Source organism: Camelus ferus, chromosome 5, assembly GCF_009834535.1.
Source record: "Camelus ferus isolate YT-003-E chromosome 5, BCGSAC_Cfer_1.0, whole genome shotgun sequence".
NCBI lineage: Eukaryota > Metazoa > Chordata > Mammalia > Artiodactyla > Camelidae > Camelus > Camelus ferus.
The window spans coordinates 7592273-7610692 of record NC_045700.1 but is presented as its reverse complement, the minus strand read 5'-3'; the positions used below and the strand labels follow the sequence as shown (position 1 = coordinate 7610692).

At 41.7% G+C, this 18420-nt stretch overlaps 1 protein-coding gene across 1 annotated transcript in view; it reads right to left on the bottom strand.

Moving 5' to 3' along the window:
* LOC102509078 (E3 ubiquitin-protein ligase HERC2) overlaps positions 1-18420 on the bottom strand; it is a 176582-nt gene that overhangs the window by 37868 nt on the left and 120294 nt on the right. Inside the window, 16 exon segments of the mRNA XM_032479272.1 lie at positions 451-640; positions 1485-1656; positions 7645-7870; positions 8517-8661; positions 9402-9573; positions 9661-9742; positions 9928-10105; positions 10414-10504; positions 11965-12108; positions 12213-12294; positions 13728-13839; positions 16833-17008; positions 18074-18097; positions 18099-18166; positions 18255-18336; positions 18338-18361. Of these exon segments, the coding sequence (XP_032335163.1) occupies positions 451-640; positions 1485-1656; positions 7645-7870; positions 8517-8661; positions 9402-9573; positions 9661-9742; positions 9928-10105; positions 10414-10504; positions 11965-12108; positions 12213-12294; positions 13728-13839; positions 16833-17008; positions 18074-18097; positions 18099-18166; positions 18255-18336; positions 18338-18361 (1968 nt within the window).

Here is an 18420-nt window from a genome sequence, read left to right as displayed (position 1 = left end):
TCTCTTCCTCCAAACTAAGTTACAAAAACTTTTAGCTTTCAGAGCTTTCAGGGTTCAGAGCTCCAGATAAAGGACTGTGGACTTGAGGGGAGGGTATAGCTCAAGTGGCAGAGCGCATGCTTAGCACGCACGAGGTCCTGGCTTCAGTGTTCTTTAAAAATAAACAAATAAACCTAATTACCTAATCCCCCCCCCAAAATACATTAAAAAAAAAGGGCTGTGGACTTAGCATTTAGCAGCTTTTTTAAAGAATAATCTATTTCTATTTAAGCACTAAAAAAGCCTCCTTTTTAAATAGAGTATTTTCTCATTCAAGCCAAAAATCATAGCAGCAGGCAGAAAAACACTCTGAATTAAGGGAGAGAACAAAGTACACGTCACTAGACGTGAAGCAGCGGCCTCCTCCGTCCTGACCTAAGGCTGCGTCACCGCTCTCCCGTGCACTTTTACCTCTCCTCTCTTTTCCTGCCATGGATTTGGACTCAGCCTGTCTTCAATATCCACAGCCAGCACACATTCCTCTCCATTCATGGGACTGGCCATGGCAGACACATCGGAAGGGGGTGCCGAGGAAGAGAACGAGGGACACTCCACCGGGGCGACCATGCCGGCCGGCATCAGGGCCCCGACCACGGCGTCTCTGTCAGGAGAGAAAGCCAGGCCTGGGGAAGCTGCCCGTCACCACCGCGGGGCAGCAGGGTCGGGGCAGGACAAGCACTCAACAGAGCACTCAATTTATAGGATAAGTATAAAAGAGTTTTAGAAAAAACCTGAATGTTATTAGTATGTATTCCCTGGCTAAAAGCTAAAATATTCAGTCCTGATGTTACTTATTGAATGGCCACAGTGATGACAGGGGAGAAACTGCCAACATAAAAACCCAAGCAGGAAAAGCCTCTGACTGTCCCTGTGAAATCTCCCTGGGTTGGTGGAGGTTGAGGGTAATTTTGTGTTTAGTGAAAGCTGACCACCAAGGGTGCCTCATGCGAGGCAGCAAGGACTAGCGTCCTCTCAGTGACTGAGTCAAGCTCCTGTGCAAGTCTTTCTTTCTATTCATCAGGCCCGTAACCAGGATGCACGGACAGGTGGGCCACTTCCTCAGGCTGTGAGAAAACAGGAGAGGAAGGACGGAAAAGGTAACACTGGCCAAACTCTGCCCCATCAAGACTGAAGGGGAGGACAAGGGCCTGAAACCTTACTGAGTACTAGTATCAACTGATTCTTCCTCTCACCACACCCCCAAATGTGTTTAGAGGTTACTGGCCATAAGGAATAATGAAAATGTTCTTTAACTTGATTTTTTAATTCACATTTCAACTTCATTCAAGAAAGCACAAAGATACCATCATTCACCAAAGGGTATATGACCTAAAATTCACAATATTTAGAGATGATAACCTAACAATCTCCTAGACATTTGATCAATCAAAAAATTACAAAAACCCAATGCTTACATAATTGTGTGATTTCAAAAGTCAGCCTACCTGGCATACATGATTTGCAGGGCCGTCAGTATATGAGACAAAGCCTGCTGTTTGGCCAGATTTCCATCTAATGAGAGGAGAATCTTGGCAAGAGAAGGGCGATTTGCTTTAGAATTATTTGCACCACTGATTTTATTACTGGCAGCAGAAGAATCAGCATCTGAAGGCACACCTGAAAAAGAAAAATAAAGTTTGGGTTCAATTCTTAAGATTACAGTTTGCTCTATTTCTGTAATTCGACCTGTAATTTGTAAAATGCACTGCAGTATGCATTTTCCTTTTTCACAGATTAAGTATCAGGTTCATTATTGTCTTTCAGAGTTGAAAAAATTATACTTCTCTACTTTCAGCAAAGGTTCACTACAATTGCAAAAAGATGTAAATCCTGCAGAATGCACTTACAGCAATTTAGCTGTACATACGTCAGCTATGAAAACACTGCTACAGTAACTCTGCGTGTTTACCGTCATTGAAATGCAAGACAAAAAATAATCCAAAACAATAGTGAAAAGACATGATTTCACAATATGCAGTCTTGGGCACATGTTTCAGCTCACTGCCCTCAGGGTTCCCAGACCTCAGCAGAGGGAAGGAACCAGGTGGAGCCCAGTGGTCTCTCAGGGCACAGGAGGCAGAGCTCAGAGCCAGGGAGTCCAATGTGGCCAAAGCTCACAGGACTGGATGCAAGAGGAGAGAGCTGCCCACAGAGCCCCCTGGAGACGTGCAGGTGCCCCCCTCCCCAACCCACCTGAGGATGCAGCAGAAGCTGATGGGCGCCTACATGAGAGGGCACTGCCCAAAGCCAGAAAAGAACTGCAGAAAAGGACTGTGCTGGGGCACGCCGGCTGGGAGGGCACAGAGGGCCCGGCATGGTGCCTGCTCCCATCAGCCAGGCGGGAAGACCTCACCGTTCACCAGGCACTGAGCAGAACACCCAGTGGTGCGGAACAACTAGCCTGAGACTAACATCAGGTCTGAATTCACTTAACAAATCCAAAGCCAAGACCCAAAGGGATCAAACTACTTCAGAGTAACTTAATTATGTCTAAGCTCAAGAAAGTTTATAGACATACAAAGATCTCCAGAAACATTCAGAGTAAAATTTACAATGTTCAGCATTTAACTAAAAGTTACCAGGTGGGCAGAAAGGCAAGAAAATATCTGTGATTCAGAAAGAAGAAAAATCAATAGATCTGAACAATCCAGAACTGACACAGATGTTACACTCAGCAGGAAAGTTAAAACACTTACTGTATCTGTATTACATATGTTCAAGAAGAGAACCAGAGACATGGAAGATAGAAAAATACCCAAATCAAATTTCTACGGGAGGATGGGGGGGGTGGGTGGGTGTAGCTTGTGGTAGAGTGCATGCTTAGCAGGCATGGGGTCCCAGGTTCAATTCCCAGTACCTTCACTGTAAAGAATAAAAATAAAAATAAAACACACTTTAAAAATAATAATTTTTGACTAAACTTCAATTAAAACAAAGAGTTAATAGGTGACTGAGTTTCTTAAAAAAATAATTCTAGAGAGGAAGCTACAAGGTCTAAGATCAAAATAGTTTGGTAACATTAACAGCATACTAGAAAATGAAGAAAAGATTAGTTTATTTGAAGATATAGCATAGAAACTATCCAAAATGAAATACAGAAAAAAAAGTTAAAAATGAACAAAGTGTCAGTTATCTGTGGGATAACTTCAAGAGACCTAATATACGTGAAACTAGACCTCCCAAAAAAGAGGAGAGAGAAAGGTACAGCAAAAATTTTTTGAAGAAGCAATGACTGAAAATTTTCCAAATTTGATGAAAATTATAAACCCAAAGATCCAAGAAGCACACTGAACTACAGGTACACAAACCATGAAGATAAAAACCAGGAAAATCAAGAGAAAATCCTGAAAGTAGTCTGAGATAAAAGACGTGTTAGGTACAGAAGAGCAAAGATAAGAATGACAGCAAATTCTCAGTGAAAACAATGTCAACCCCCAATTTCACACCCAGCTAAAATATACTGTGAACACAGCAAAACAATGACGAGTTCAGACATAAAAAGCTGAAAGGATGAACCCCAGATCCGAGCTACAAGACATAAAGGAAGTCCTTCAGGGAGAGGGAAAATGGTGCCAGATGGAAGCCTGGGTCTCCACAGAGGAATGAAGAGCACTGGAAAAAGTAACCACATGAGCAAATACAGAGACGTTCTTATTATTTACTCCATTTAAAGAGATAACCTAATGTGTAAAAAAATTAATAAAAAATACTACCAAGTTTACAACATACACAGAAATTTATAACAATAGCACAAAGGCAGGAAGAGAAGAAATAGAAATATACTAATGTATGACTCATTTACTACACATGAAATAGTGTAATATCACCTGAAGGTAGACTATGATAAGTTACATGCGCATGATACACATCCTAAAGCAATCACTAAAATAACATTAGTTAGAGCTCAAAGAAAACAAAGAAGAAAAAATAAAATCATAAAGAACAATTAATTCAACGAAAAGCAGAAAAAGAGACGGAAGAGAACAATGAACAGCTAGAACTAATAGAAAACAAAGAGCAGGATATTGATAGAAAACAAATACATCAATAACCATATTAAATGTAAGTGGAATAAAAACCCCAATTAGAGACTGTCAGAGAAAAAAATTAAAAACCAAAATCCAACTATATGTTGGCTACAAGGAAGCTTCTTTTAATGTAAAGAGACAAATAGGTTCAAAGTAAAAGAATAGAAAAGACGTACCATAGTTCATCATGGTATATGGAATAACATGGTTTAAATACTATATAGCATTGATCAAAAGAAAAGTTATTATATCATATTATCTACATTAATATCAAACAGATCTGATTTTAAAGCAAAAAATTTCAAAGCAGTATCAGGATAAAGAGGATTATCTGTCATAATGACAGCAGTTAATTAATCAAGAAAATAAAAGTAAATGTATACTTAGAAAAGTAGGAAGAGCCTAAGCCAATGACCTAAGCTTTTAGAAACAAAAAATTAATAAAGATTAGAGCAGAGATCAGTGAGACTAGAAAACAGAAAAACAATGGAGAAAATCAAAGAAACCATACGCTTGTTCTTTGAAAAAATTTAATAAAATTGATCAACCTCTAGACAAACTGGGAAGAGAAGACACAATTACCAATGTAAAGAATGAGTGCTGACATTACTACAGTCTGCAAATGTTAAAAGAAAAATAAGCAAATATTGAGGCTAACCTGATGCTAATAACTTCAACATTTATCAAAGAAATAACTTAATAGAAAAGAAACAGATAACCCTGAAGCTATTTAAAGGAATTAAATTTGTGGTTTAAAAAAAAAAAACAAAACCACTAAAAAGAAATCTCTAGTCCCAGATGGCTTCACTGGTGAATTCTACTGAAATAACATCCAATTCTATACAAATTAAAAAGGAAAACTGAAAAGGGAACATTCACCACTTTATTCTATGAGGCCAGCCAGAGAATATTAATAGGAAGTTACAGACTAATACCTATCATGAACAAAGAGGTAAAAGTTCTTAACCTAATTTTTTTTTTAGCAAACTGAATACAATGTACAAAACAATAACCCATAGGTCAAAATTAAAGTCTGAAAAGAAATTTTAAAAATACATAAAACTGAATGAAAAAGAAAATACAATATACCAAAATTGGAGACATGTAGCTAAAGCAGTGGTGAGAGGGAAATTCTTAGTACTGAATGTTTCTGTTAGAAAATAGGTCTCAGATCAATGATCGAAACTCTCACCTCAAAAAACTAGAAAAAGAATAGGAAATAAACATAAAGCAAGGATAAAGATGAGACTATAAACCAATAAACTGAAAACAGATAAACAACAGAAAAATCAAAGAAACAAAAAGCAGCATAACCTAAGTGGGATTTATTCAAAATATGGAAGACTGACTCAAAATGCTGTACATGAATATCCATAGCAGGTTTTATTTGTAATAGCCAAAACTTAGAAATAATCTAAATGTCCTTAAAAATAGCAATTCTATTTCTACACATTAGTTAGGAGCAACTTGAATATTTCTAGATAATAGAAAAGAATAAATTTTTAAAATATCATTTAGAACAGGATAAACAATGTGAAATACTTAGGAATAAATATAACAAAAGATATGCAAGATCTGTACCCTGACACTGCAAAATACTACTGAGAAACAGTAAAGATTTCAACAAACGGGAAGAAACACTACTTTCATGGGTTTGAAGATTCAATACTGTGAAGTTGTCCCAAACTGATCTATATTCAATGCAATCAAAATCCCAAGTAGGCTACTTTATAAAAATTGACAAGCTGATTCTAAAAGTTATATGCAAAATGCTAAGGGCCTAGAATACCCAAAACATATTTTAAAAAGAACAAAGCTAAAGAATTAGCAAAGCCCGAATTCAGTCTTTTATAAAGCTGCAGTAATCAAGACCCTGTGGTATTGGCACCAAAACACAAAAATAAATCAATGGAACAGAACTGAGAATCCAGAAACAGATCCACACATACATGACAACTGATTTTTGACAAAAGTGCAAATTCTTTCAATAGAGAAGCAATGATTTTGGTCAGCAAATGCAACTGAAACAACTGAATATCCCTACACCAAAATAAATAAATAAATAAAATTCAACCCATACCTCACACCATGTATGAAATTTAACTCAAGTTCAAGCATATGCCTAAATATAAAAAATTATAGAACTTTCATAGGAAAACACAGGAAAAGTGTCTTTATGATCTTGAGTTAGGCAAAGGTTGTTAGACACAACACCCAAAGTATGATCCATAAAAGATAAAAATGGATCAATTGGATTGCACCAAAATTAAAATTTTCTGCCCTTTAAAATTCACCTCAGAGAATGAAAAGACAAGCCACACTGGGAGAAAATACGTGCAAATCATATATCTGATGAAAGACTTGTACCCAGAATACATAAAGAATGTTCAAAACTCAGTAATAATAAAACAACATAGGTTTAAATACAGGCAAAAGATATGAACAGACACTTCAACAGAAAACGTATTTGGATGGTAAATAAACAAGATGCTCAGCTTCATTAGTCATGAGGGAAATGCAAAGTAAAACCACAATGAGATACCACTACATATCCACAAGAATGGCTAAAATTAAAGATTGGCCATACCAAGTACAGATGAAAATATGGAGGAGCTTTGGAACAAGCCCTTTGCAAAGCAGTTTGTAGGTGTCTTAAGAAGGTAAGCATGCATCTACCACGTGATCCAGGCATTCCTCTCCAGGCCCTTACCCTAGAGGAGCGCAAGTGCAGGTCCCTGTAAGACCTGTGCACAAACGTTCCCAGCAATTTTGTTTGTACAGCCCCCAAAATGGGAACAACCCAAGAGTCCGCCAACTGGCAAATGGGGGAACAGACCGCAGTGCACCCATAAATAAATAGTATTCAACAACTGAAAAGAATGGAATTTTGATGCAATGTGGATAAACCTCAAAATACTTACAGTGACTGAAAAAGGTGAGATTAAGAAAAAGAGCACAGTGTAAAATGACTATAACTCAATAAAAAATGTTAAAAAAAAAAAAAAGAAAAAAGTACACACTGTATAATTCCATTTACGTACAATTCTAAAAAGGCCGGTTGATCTATAGTGACAGGAAGGCAGTCAGTGGCTGTGGGAGGCAGGGATGGGCCTGAAGCCGCACAAGGAAGCTCAAGGTAGCGTGTGTGTCTGTTCATCATCTTGACCGTGGCGCCGCCCTCACAGGTGCACACGTGTCACAGCTGGTGGCAATTGACACTTTCAATAAGTGTGGTTTATTGCGTGTTGATTATACCTGAACAGAGCTGCTGAAAACACCACGCAGCCCAGCACGGTGCCTGCACCAAGGGGTTATTGTAAAGGCTCCTCTGCTGCCCAACATGCACAGCATGGCCACAGCTGGCCTGATCATAACACAAGAACCCGCATTCTAGCTCCTTCTCGAGTTTACATCCCAGCCGGAGTCCCAGCACAGTGCACCCTGACGAGTCCGAGGCTTTGGTTCAGCGTGCAGCTCACACAGCGCTGAAGCCTCTAACCCAGGAGTGCTGTTAAATGTTCTGTGATGCTGGTGCCGCGTACGGAAGGGTCTCATATAAAACACAGGTCTGTGTTACCTAAATAGGAAGCACCTAGGGGGTCCCTCGCAGTCTGGAAGAGGACGGGCTCGTGGACTGAGGGTGTTGCCACATCGACTGTCGTCCACGCCACGCTGTGCGAAGACCCGCAGGCCACTCGTGTGATCTTCTGGCCTTCTAAGCCTTGCACGAGTGTGGGCTTTCTATTAACCGTGGTCGTACCATTGCCCTGTTGGCCATGGTCATTGTCACCCCAAGCATATACCTGTTGGGGAGGGGGACAGAAATTTTCAACATTTCAGAACATTTTCTTTAAATTTATTTCAAAATTCTTGCCAATAACTACAGATGAGTATTTACTTAATATCAACCCACTGAACTCATTCATCTATTTCATTCTGTTACAGGAAGTAGGGAGGTTTTCCTCTTCAACTAAATGCAGTAACTTATTTTTTCCTTTATTTTGCAAAGAAAAATGATCAAAAACAATATGCTCACTTTTCAAGTAATGTACCTCTTGGCTTTACAGAATTAGAAAGTATATTCATTTTTAATTCATTCTGACTGAAGCACAGTGTGCTGATTCGTTGTCAGAAATGAATTCCAGAGTGTATCACCTATAAGCCTGTCAGCTGACAGCCTCCCATGGCGGAAGAATGAGGAACACCTGTTGGGGATAACTTTACTTCTGAAATGAAGTACATACATCTCCCCATCAGACACTCGAGTGGGACCTGCGTCAGTCAGCACCTCCTTCCCGGGTGCCCCACTCACGCTGGCTCCTGGGCAGATACGCACAGGAACACAATGGGCCAAGCCCACCCTCCTGGTTCTTCAAGGACCAGGACTCACCTCCTTTCCTCACAAGCTGCACTTCTGAAACAACAAAGACTTGCCAAGATTTCACTTACCTGCCCTGCATCAGTGACCGCCAGGCAGTGCAGGGCCCCGACGGCCACATGCACGATCTTCTTTCCCCTCAGCCCTTCCACCACCTGCGGCTTCCTCACGTGCACATCAGAGCCGTGGCCCAGCCTGAAGTAATCCCCCTTCCCCCTGCAAGGAGGTCAACAGATTTTAATAGATGGCTGTGGTCTGGTGATGCACCACCAGAAGACACTCATTGCTACAGTGCTGGAGCCAGCTTACTGACAACGTCACATACAATACCCAAGGTCTTTGAAATCACAGTACAAAATAGGATACCCTTCATTGAGATTAGTTCATTAATTCTGCTAGCAAGATCCTGAATGTGTGTTTCACAATATTGAAGCTCCTGATGGAGGTTTCACACAAACAGATTGAAAATATGACGTTCAGCCTCAAACGGCTCTTAAAACACCTCTCTGCTCTAATTCTTTCTCGACCTGCTTCTGGCTCACTGACACTCAAGCTAAGGTCATTACACTGCCCACAGTCAGCTGGACAGTCCACTCCTTTCTGACTTAATAAAATAACCCTTTACTCAAAACACACCTGAACTCTTTCAGGGATCAAAGAAATCAGAAATCTGTCTCCCGCACATTTGACCACTAAGCTTCTTGCATGGCAAGAAAGCAGGAGAAACCTCTTTACACACACCTCACCTGAACAAGAAAGACAAGCTACACTTCTCCAACGTTCTTCTGTAAATGCCCCAGTTGTAACAGGAAATTTCTTCTGATAATATTGTCGCTAACCCCAACTCGACATAAATAAAAGGACAGAGATGCCTGGATGGGTAAGAACTTGAAGGTTTCCCCCTCCCTGGAGGCCCCCCGCGCAGACATGCCGGCGGGAGACAGGCGTTTACGTACCACGTCCACACCACTCCTGACTTGGTGAGGGCCAGGGAGAACTGCGCTCCGCACTCGATCTGACACACCCCCTGCCCGTTCAGCCTCTCAATGTTCTGGGGGATGTTACAGCCTTCACTTCCTCCCCGGCCCAATTTGCCAAAGTCACCATCACCCCAGGAAAATACCAAACCTAGGTTTAAAAATATACACTTTAGTCCAGTGCCTCATTATGGGGCCCCCAACCCCCCTGGCAAAGTGGGGTCAGGACAGGACTCACCTTCATCGGTCAGAGCCAGGGTCTGGGCATCTCTGCTTCCACACGCCACCTGGATCACTCTGTGACCAAGAAGGACTTTCACCTACTCAAGTACAAACGTAAAAACAGAGTCAAACACAGGCACTGAGACAGCAGGGGATTCTTTCCTACAGACTGAGAGCCAATACCGCACAGGTCGTTATGACCTGCTTGAGACTCGGAGCTCATCTCCTCTGGAAATCAGCAGATGGGAAGCTTTCTGAAAGCAACAAAAATGTGTATAATCACCATCTTGGGTTTCAGCTGTGTTGTATTGTCCCCGTGTCCCAAGCGGCCATACTCTCCCAGGCCCCAGGTGTACAGTTCACCGCTGGACGTCAGGGCTGCGCTGTGCGAGCTCCCACAGGCAATGTCCCGGATCCGCTTGGTTTTCAGGGCCTCTATCAGCCGGGGCTTGTCACAGTTCCTAGAGCAAGATCGAGTAATACTCCTATAATCAATTCAGCCTTCTGGAAAGAACTTAAAAAAAAAGGACATCTACATGGACCCACATTTAGTCAAAACAACAGCCATGGATTAGCTGAACTATCAAACCTTAAAACAGAACACATGAGGCCAAATCACATTCATGGAGATTTTTTAAATGTATTTTTCAGTTCTGTTTTCATAAGTAACCTCTTCTATTCAATTTTCTACAAAATAACTTTCGAAGGGCCTTCACTCTCATTATCAGTAACAGTTTCTTATTAGCGGTAAAGAAGAAAATATTCTTACATTCTGCTGAAGTGTCCAAGTTTGCCATCATCACCTTCACCCCAAGAAAACACTTTCCCATCGACGGTTAAGGCCGTAGCATGCCGTCCACCTGCAACATTTACACAGACAGGGGCTGCCCGAGCTGGTTTACCATAAGTTAATGGCATAACTACCCACTGTGCCTGGCAGCCAGTACGGACTCAACGAATCTGTGCTGAATAAATGAGTAAAGAGCATCACCATTTCAGGGCGACAAATACATAAACTAAGTGAATGATTATTAAACTACAAATTGGAAACCCCAGAAAGAATTTTACTTGCAAAGAAGCAGCAAAATAATGTTATTTATTGACAGAGTTGCTGCTATGTTAAATACAGAAAAAAATCAAAATTCCGATGGAAAAAGTAAAAATAAGTACCTTCGGGATCAGACAAATTGTCAAATGCAGAGGCAATTAGGCTTTTCAGGAAACGCACCTCCACAGTGGGATTATTTAAGCAAAAGTACCATCGATTGCAATTAAGGCACTACGCTCACTCTCCCCAAAGCAACCTGCTCACGCTCCTCCCCCAGCATGGACCGTCCTCCCAGGCCATCCACCCCGCTCAGGACTGAGGACTGTTCCCTCTGTGAGTAGTGACTGCCAGCTCCTAGGTTCCCAGCTCCCAACACTCATCCCACCACCGCCAGAGCCCACATGATCGAGGGCCATGTGCTCTGCTAAAACTCACGCTTCCCGGGCTCCCCTGCCCAGAGAGCACAGTGACAGAGACGCAACAGAAGTGAGTGAGGCTTCCAGAAAAGCTCTCGGACAGGCCAAGTGGGCCTGAGGAAGCGTCTGTCTCATGTGCTCACCTGCAGCTGCAGGGACGTCTCTCAACGAGGGCGGACAGCAGGCCAGCGCTCCCCAGGGGCACTTGAGCTGCCGCCCTGGCTCCGGACCCCACCTCCAGGCTTTTACAGCAGCCCAGAGTTAAATGCTATCTTGCTCAAGTTGCTACTGTTTGGATTTTTCTGTTATAAGGGGTGAAATCTAACCCTATTCAGTACAGAAACGAACTGAGTTTGTTGTATCTAATTCAGCTCCGTTCCTCAGAGGCCTCACATCATGCTTGGAAAGAATAGTAAGTTTCCTGAACTGAAGGGGTATGACTTTTTTAAATGGTTCTTTCTCATCACCAGGATTCACAGACACTGGGAATCTCGTGAAAGTTACAGGCTCTTTCCCCAGAAAAATAAGACATATTTAAGCACTGAAGGCGATGATTTCAAAGATTCTATAAACCCGAGGCCACAGCTCCAAGACTGAAAACCCCCTCCCTGGAGGGGTACGTCCCACATGCCTGGGATTCCAACAACCACTGGTCCCCAAAAGCCTTGGGAGCAACAGTAACTCAACTCCACACCACCTGGAGCTGTACATTATTCCATTTTTATTCCTAATAATTAAGTAAAACTTGAAAAAGAATGTAGTGGTACTTTAGGGAAAATTACTTAAGGACTTGAGTTAATTACAGAGCATGAGCAACAGGCTTGTCTGCACACAAGTGCCAACCCTGGCCCTGTACCTGAGTGAACGGCCACCTTCTTGACCACGTAACTGCTGAGGGCTGTGATCTGCCGAGGGATGGGCACAGTCCCGCTGGAGAGGCCCAGCCCCAGCCGGCCGTTGGTGGCTTCCCCACAGGCATACACCTTCCCTTCCACGGTCACTGCCAGGAACAAGAGTGAGCAGAGCATTCAGTTTTTACAACAAAACTATGCTTTCAGTGCCAAGCATAATTTTTAAAAATGTTTAACATTAGAAAAGTCATACCTGCAAATAAACTTTTAGAACCACCAGCCACCTGTACTACATTCAAAGCAGACAGTGTCTCAGAGAATGAAGGAACTTTTATCTAAAATGGGATTTTTTAAAAAAGCAAAAGAGAAAAAAAGATAATTTTATACACTTTTAAAATTACAAGTAATCTTATTAGAAGGTACAAAGAATTGCTATTAATTTACATGGTTCTATTAACCAAAAATGTTTTTTTCTCTTAGAGATACAAAGTAAAGTACTTTAAGCATGAAAGGATATAGTAAGATTTACTTTAAAATAAATAGGGGTCAGGGGGTATAGAAAATAAAGACAGAAGTGACACCATCTACCGGTAACTGCTGAAGCTGGTACAGGAACCAGAGGACTCGGGTCCCTATTCTTCCTACCTGGGTACACCTGAACATCTCATAATAAAAGGTGAAAAATAAAATACACATAATGTAAGGACATAAACATTTGGTGTACTACATTTTATTTCAGGTCATGCCCTGCTCATTCCTGTTGATTCTGTCTTTTCTAAGAAGTTATAAGCTTAAATTTCCCATTGGAGATGGGTGTGATTTAGTGTAAAATTATTAAAGCCCCCATCTAAGAAACCCTTTATGATTTCCATGCATCAGAAACTATCAGTCACCACCAGCGTGGGAGAAAGGATGTGTATCACAACCCCGAAGCGCCAACCCACCTTCACATGCAAACCCCACAAGGACCACGTGCCCTCAGGACCCCCTTGACAGCCTGCACCGTCCTGACCGAGGCTCCCAGAGCTTCTGGCCCCCATGCCCCTCCAAATGCGGTGCAGGGACCTCAAAATCAAATATAATTCATGGCTGCTGAACTGCATAAGATAACTTTTGTTGCACTAGAACAGAAAGACTTAAAATGAATGAGGTCTAACTTTCCTTTTCAGCTTCTCAACAATGCAGGTACTAAGGGATCTGATAATGGGCCAAGTCTCCCAGAACACAAAGCAGCAGAGATGCTCATCTGAGAAGAAACTGTTTCCAGGCACGAACCCTGGGAGAAATCTGTTCTGCAGCCTCTCAGTTGGGAGCCACACTGAATCAACTCCAGTTCAGATGCATCATTTGTTGTATCTACTCTTCAAATCACATCTCGCTCATCCTGTACTAAGACTACGGCACTTTTTTACACATTATTTTATTCATGGTAAGCAGAAACGTTTACTGTATTGAAGGCAAGATAGATACAACTATCCTCGACGATTTTCACCCCGTGCTTGTCAAATCTTTTCAAAAGTATACTCTTTAGTTTACAAAACAGCAATAATGCAACCATATCTAAACTGCACTGTTTTCCAAGGACAGAGGCTTCTCGGAAACTAAACTTGAGAATGTCTGTGATTCATGTCAGGAAGGACTTTAGAAAAGTCAATTTTGAAGAACCACATGGAGAAGGTACAAGCATCACAGGAGGCCTGGCAGTGGCTGGGCCCGCGTGGGCTGGCGGGGTGGGGTGGGGCGAGGGCGGGGCGTGGGCCGGGGGTACCTTGGAGCCCTTGAGGCCGCCCAACTGGTCCTTGTCGTTCAGGCCCCACACAAACACTTTGGTTCTTATCGTAGCTGCCGACTCCAGACCCGCAGCCTTCTTTCTTATGAGGCTAACGAAAGGAAAAATACAGAGATAGAGGTGATTCAGAATGAAAAACAGTATTTTTTTTTCATAAAAAGGAAAGCAACCTCAAGCACACACAGTTTGCTGGTTACTATCAGAAACTCTTAAAGTTTTAATTCAACAAAAAAATTCAAAATGTAATCTCCTGAAGTACACACAGGGGTTAGTATTCCAGAGGGTCACATTTCTAGATACCAGCATGCAACTTTTTAAAACTAAAATTTAGTTTTAGCTTTTTCATTTGGTGCTGATCTTCCTGTAAGACCACAGTTTTCTTCCTATATACCAAGTTGAACATGACAGCTTTTACTGACTCAGAGCAATTCTGCCCATCACCTCAACACACAGCTACTACAGAGGTAGCTGGAGAGAACACTGGTTAAATGGCCCCAAGAGTCACCACTGGGGCTGGCTTTGTGGCCATGTCCCTAAACCCAGTTATCTGTCTGGTCATATTCTTCCTCAAAAGAAATAATAAAATGGGGGGGGGGGGCACGAGGGTATAACTCAGGTAGAGTGCGTGCCTAGCATGCAGGAGGTCATGGGATCAACCCCCAGTACCTCCACTGAAAATAAACAAATAAACCTAATTACTTCCCCTCCCCAAAAAACCAAAAATAAATAAATTTTAAAGAAAGACTTCAAGAAAACAAAGAATATGAAAAAGTAACCAACAAAAATATTTTTAATTTGGAAAAAAAAATAAAATAGATGCAGGCCTGTGAGCTCTGAGGTGCTCTGACAGACACAAGCTCCAAGGCCAAATGAGATTTCCTTCTTTTACACCCTCCACCCACTCTGCCGGCCAGCTGGGCAGGAGTCCCCACCTCCACCCAACCTGGGAGACCTGCCTGCACCCCGAGGTTCTGGCAGCTGGCTCCTGCCACCTCTGTCATCCTATCTCCTGACCTGCCCTTGACGGGCTGTAAGTCTGATCAACAAGATGCTCTGGTTACTGAACCTGATGAGACCACCAAGTGCCTGGAACAGGGTTAAGTGTTCTTGGCTGAGGTGGTAAGAAGCTGCTGCTTGCTGTGTGTTTGAGGTTTTGGCTTTTCGTCTGCTTTTGTTCTATTTTTATAAGCTAGGATGGACAACCGAAGACTCCAGAGATGAGGTAAGATTTTTTTTAACATGTTGTATCCTAATGAATAAAGGATCAAAATTTCATGGCTTGGGGATAAAAATATAGGAAAACTCTCTCGTTGATATCAGACACAGAAGACCTATTTGAAATACTTCGTAACGACTTGAAATACTTTTTAACAGTGTTAGTCAAAAATATGCAGGGGACACCACCAGTGTCAAGACGTGTGACGACTGGTACCACGTACGCATGAGCCGTGGGAAGGAGGGCCTGCGGGGGTCCGTGTGGGCCCCCCCCCCGGCTGGGGGCCTGCCCTGTGGAGGCTGCCTGGCCACTCAGTGGTTATTAGCTGATTACTGATACCTGACAGGGAAAGGAAAATTACACTCAAATATCCAGAATTTCTTCTGTGAATCTACTCAACCACATAAAAATTTCATCTATGAGTAAACTCAAACTTTTCTGGTTATTTTCCATACACATATGTATTAATTTTACTTGCCCAGTTCATCTTAGTTGCTACTGAATAAAAAAATGTGAATCTGTAATCCTTTCTCTTAAAAATCCCTATGACTTATTGACATGAACTGGAGGTCTCAGTAATTAAATTAATGCATGTAGACACTATCGGTTTGAACTATAACGTGATATAACGTATATTCTAGATAAGGCAGTGTTATAAATACTATTTTCCTTTCAACTTCTTTGCAAAGCTTCCAAAATAAAACAAGACACGATCCAAACCTAAGATACCTGGACTGAGCTGGAATGACCGCAGTGGCCACCCATTCACAACTAAGAGTATGTGCTTCATAGCACTGCAGGGACAAGCGCCTTTGTGTCAAAGAGACAGATCCCTGACGTCACACCCTAGAAAGCAATCAGTGCTCAGGGCAGTGACCAGCACTGGGACCTGCCTCTGGTGCACACCTGCAAGGACCCAACCGCAGGGTCTGGGAATAAGCAGCAAATGTGTGCAGACCTGGCAGACCCGACTTCACCCGTGGTACGTGCTGCTCCCCTGCCAACACTCTTCCCTGCCCACTCTGCCTTGAGGAGGAGAGCCCTCCTTATTCTCCTGACAGCTTAGGGCGCCTCTGAAGCCTCTCAGAGCACCAGGCACGTCTCCCCCGTGCACTTCCCACAGCCAAGAGGCCTCTCTGATGTTTGTGGGCTTGGCTAATTTTATCCTGCATGATCATGACAGCATCTGCAGGACAGAGAACAGAGCTCAGCCTACAATCAGCCTTCACTAGATACATGGTGGGTAAATTCAGGAACAGCTGTCACCACAGGCCTCATACAAACTAAGGACCTGAATGAGTAGACAAGAACATAATCATAAGATGAAATCCGGCACTCAGTAAAATTATACAACAGAAGACTGATGGTACGGGCATTCTGAAGACGGGTGTTGGCCAAAATTGCACAATGATAGTAAACATACTTAACGCCATTGAACTACACTCATAAAAATGGTCATGATGGTAAACTTTATGTATATTTTATTACAATGAAAATTTTTTGTTTAAAAACCAATAATAAAATACTTAGCACAAAAGACTGTAAAATACATACCATACCACCTCCATAGGAAAACACAATTAGGGACAAATGTAAAGTACAAGGATGTATATCAAAATACTAACAGTGACATTACAGATAGAAAAATTAAACATCTTTATTCTTCCTTTTAAATGATATTTTTCTGAATACAATGTGCTTCTAATTAAATATTTTCCTAAATTAAGTTATAAATTTTGAACCCTCAATATTTACCGAATAGTCCTGTGGGCATAAATCTATTCTCATTATGAGATACAAGCTAATTCAACACTGGCTTTTGAAAGGAAGAGCTCTGGCCTGGCATCACCAACAGCAACAGCTCTCACCTCCCACTGCTGCCTTTTTCGTCTTCTTCCTCTTCATTATCTGAAGCTAAGAAAGGAACGGCAGCCAAATCTTCCTCCTCTGCACGGATCCGTCCCAGCAGGATGAGGCCATGGATTTTACAATCAATTCCTGAGCTCCTGCACTGCTTTATCGCAATTTCAATATACCTGTGATACTAGACACAAACAGAGTGAGCTGCAGGCTTTTCAGAGCAACAAACACCAGATGCCTAAGCTGGAGAGCAGGACGTGTGAGACACGGAACGTGCGGTAAGTTAGAGCTCCTTTTCTTAAGTGCTGGAAATCCTAAGCAGGGTTGATGCAGCCATGTGAGTGGGGTCTGCCTCCAAAAGAAGTCACTGATTCACCAAGGATGTCCCTCCAAGGCATGGGACTCGTGGTGATTCTCTTACTAATGTGAAACAGTGTGACAGCCTTACTGAATGACCAGCAAACCTTTCTCAAAGGTTTCTTAAACCAAGATGTATTAAGAAAGAGATTAGATGTCAGGTAGCCACAGAGCCTTCATACATAATAAAACATAATAAAAATATCTGATTACAGACAAATCAGGGAAAATAGTACAAAGGGTCCCATAACCCCGTCAACTAGTTCGACAACTATCAACGTATGACCCATATTGCTCACATATGGATTGTCCTAAGAAACTTCCAGGCAACATGTTGTCTCAAACTTTCAGCATATATCACTGAAATATGGGCACTTAAAAAATATGCCCACAGTACCGTTATGATAGCTGAAACAATTATTATTTTTTAAAACAATTATTTTTTATATCATCTAACTGCTAGCAATGATCAAATTTTCTGACCGTGGAATGACTTTTGCCATGAAATTTTTACCCCCGCTTCTTACTAAAGATAGTGAGGAAGAAATTTGTTTTGTTTTCTTTTCAAGCCGATCTGATAAGCAGTAAATTCAAGTTGTGTACCTGTCAAATTTTAAAATAAATACAATTATTTAATTACAGGGGAAAACGGGCTCGATGTTAGTATAGAAATGATCAAAGAAAGTCGTCTCTATCTTGTAGTAGCTTACAGTGAAAAAGAATATGAAAACGAATATATGTATATTCATGTATGACTGAAGGATTGTGCTGTGCACCAGAAACTGACACAACATTGTAAACTCACTATACCTCAACTAAAAAGAACAAGTCATCTCCACTGTCACTTGCAAACCATCTAACGTTAGACAGGAACGCTATCTAACATACCTACCTCTGTGCAGTCGTTCAGGAAGGGACACTGTGGTGTCGGAGGGGTTAATGTTGATTGTCTTTAATTCAATTAGGTTATTTAGGGAATTTCCGCCTAGAAAAAAAGGGAGGACAAAGGAATCAGACAAAGGGGTTTTTATTATAGGCTAGAAGATACTTTTTGGGTAAGCTAATTCAATTACCTGACACAACCACCAGAGAAGGCATGTAGCTACTGTCAGCAGGATCTACTATCATTTTTAATCTATGAACAAGAACGTCAGGGGAAAATCTCCAAACGAATCCAATGCTTAAAAAAAAAAAAAGCATTCTCAGTAAAATTCAGCTATATTTTAGCTAACAAGATAG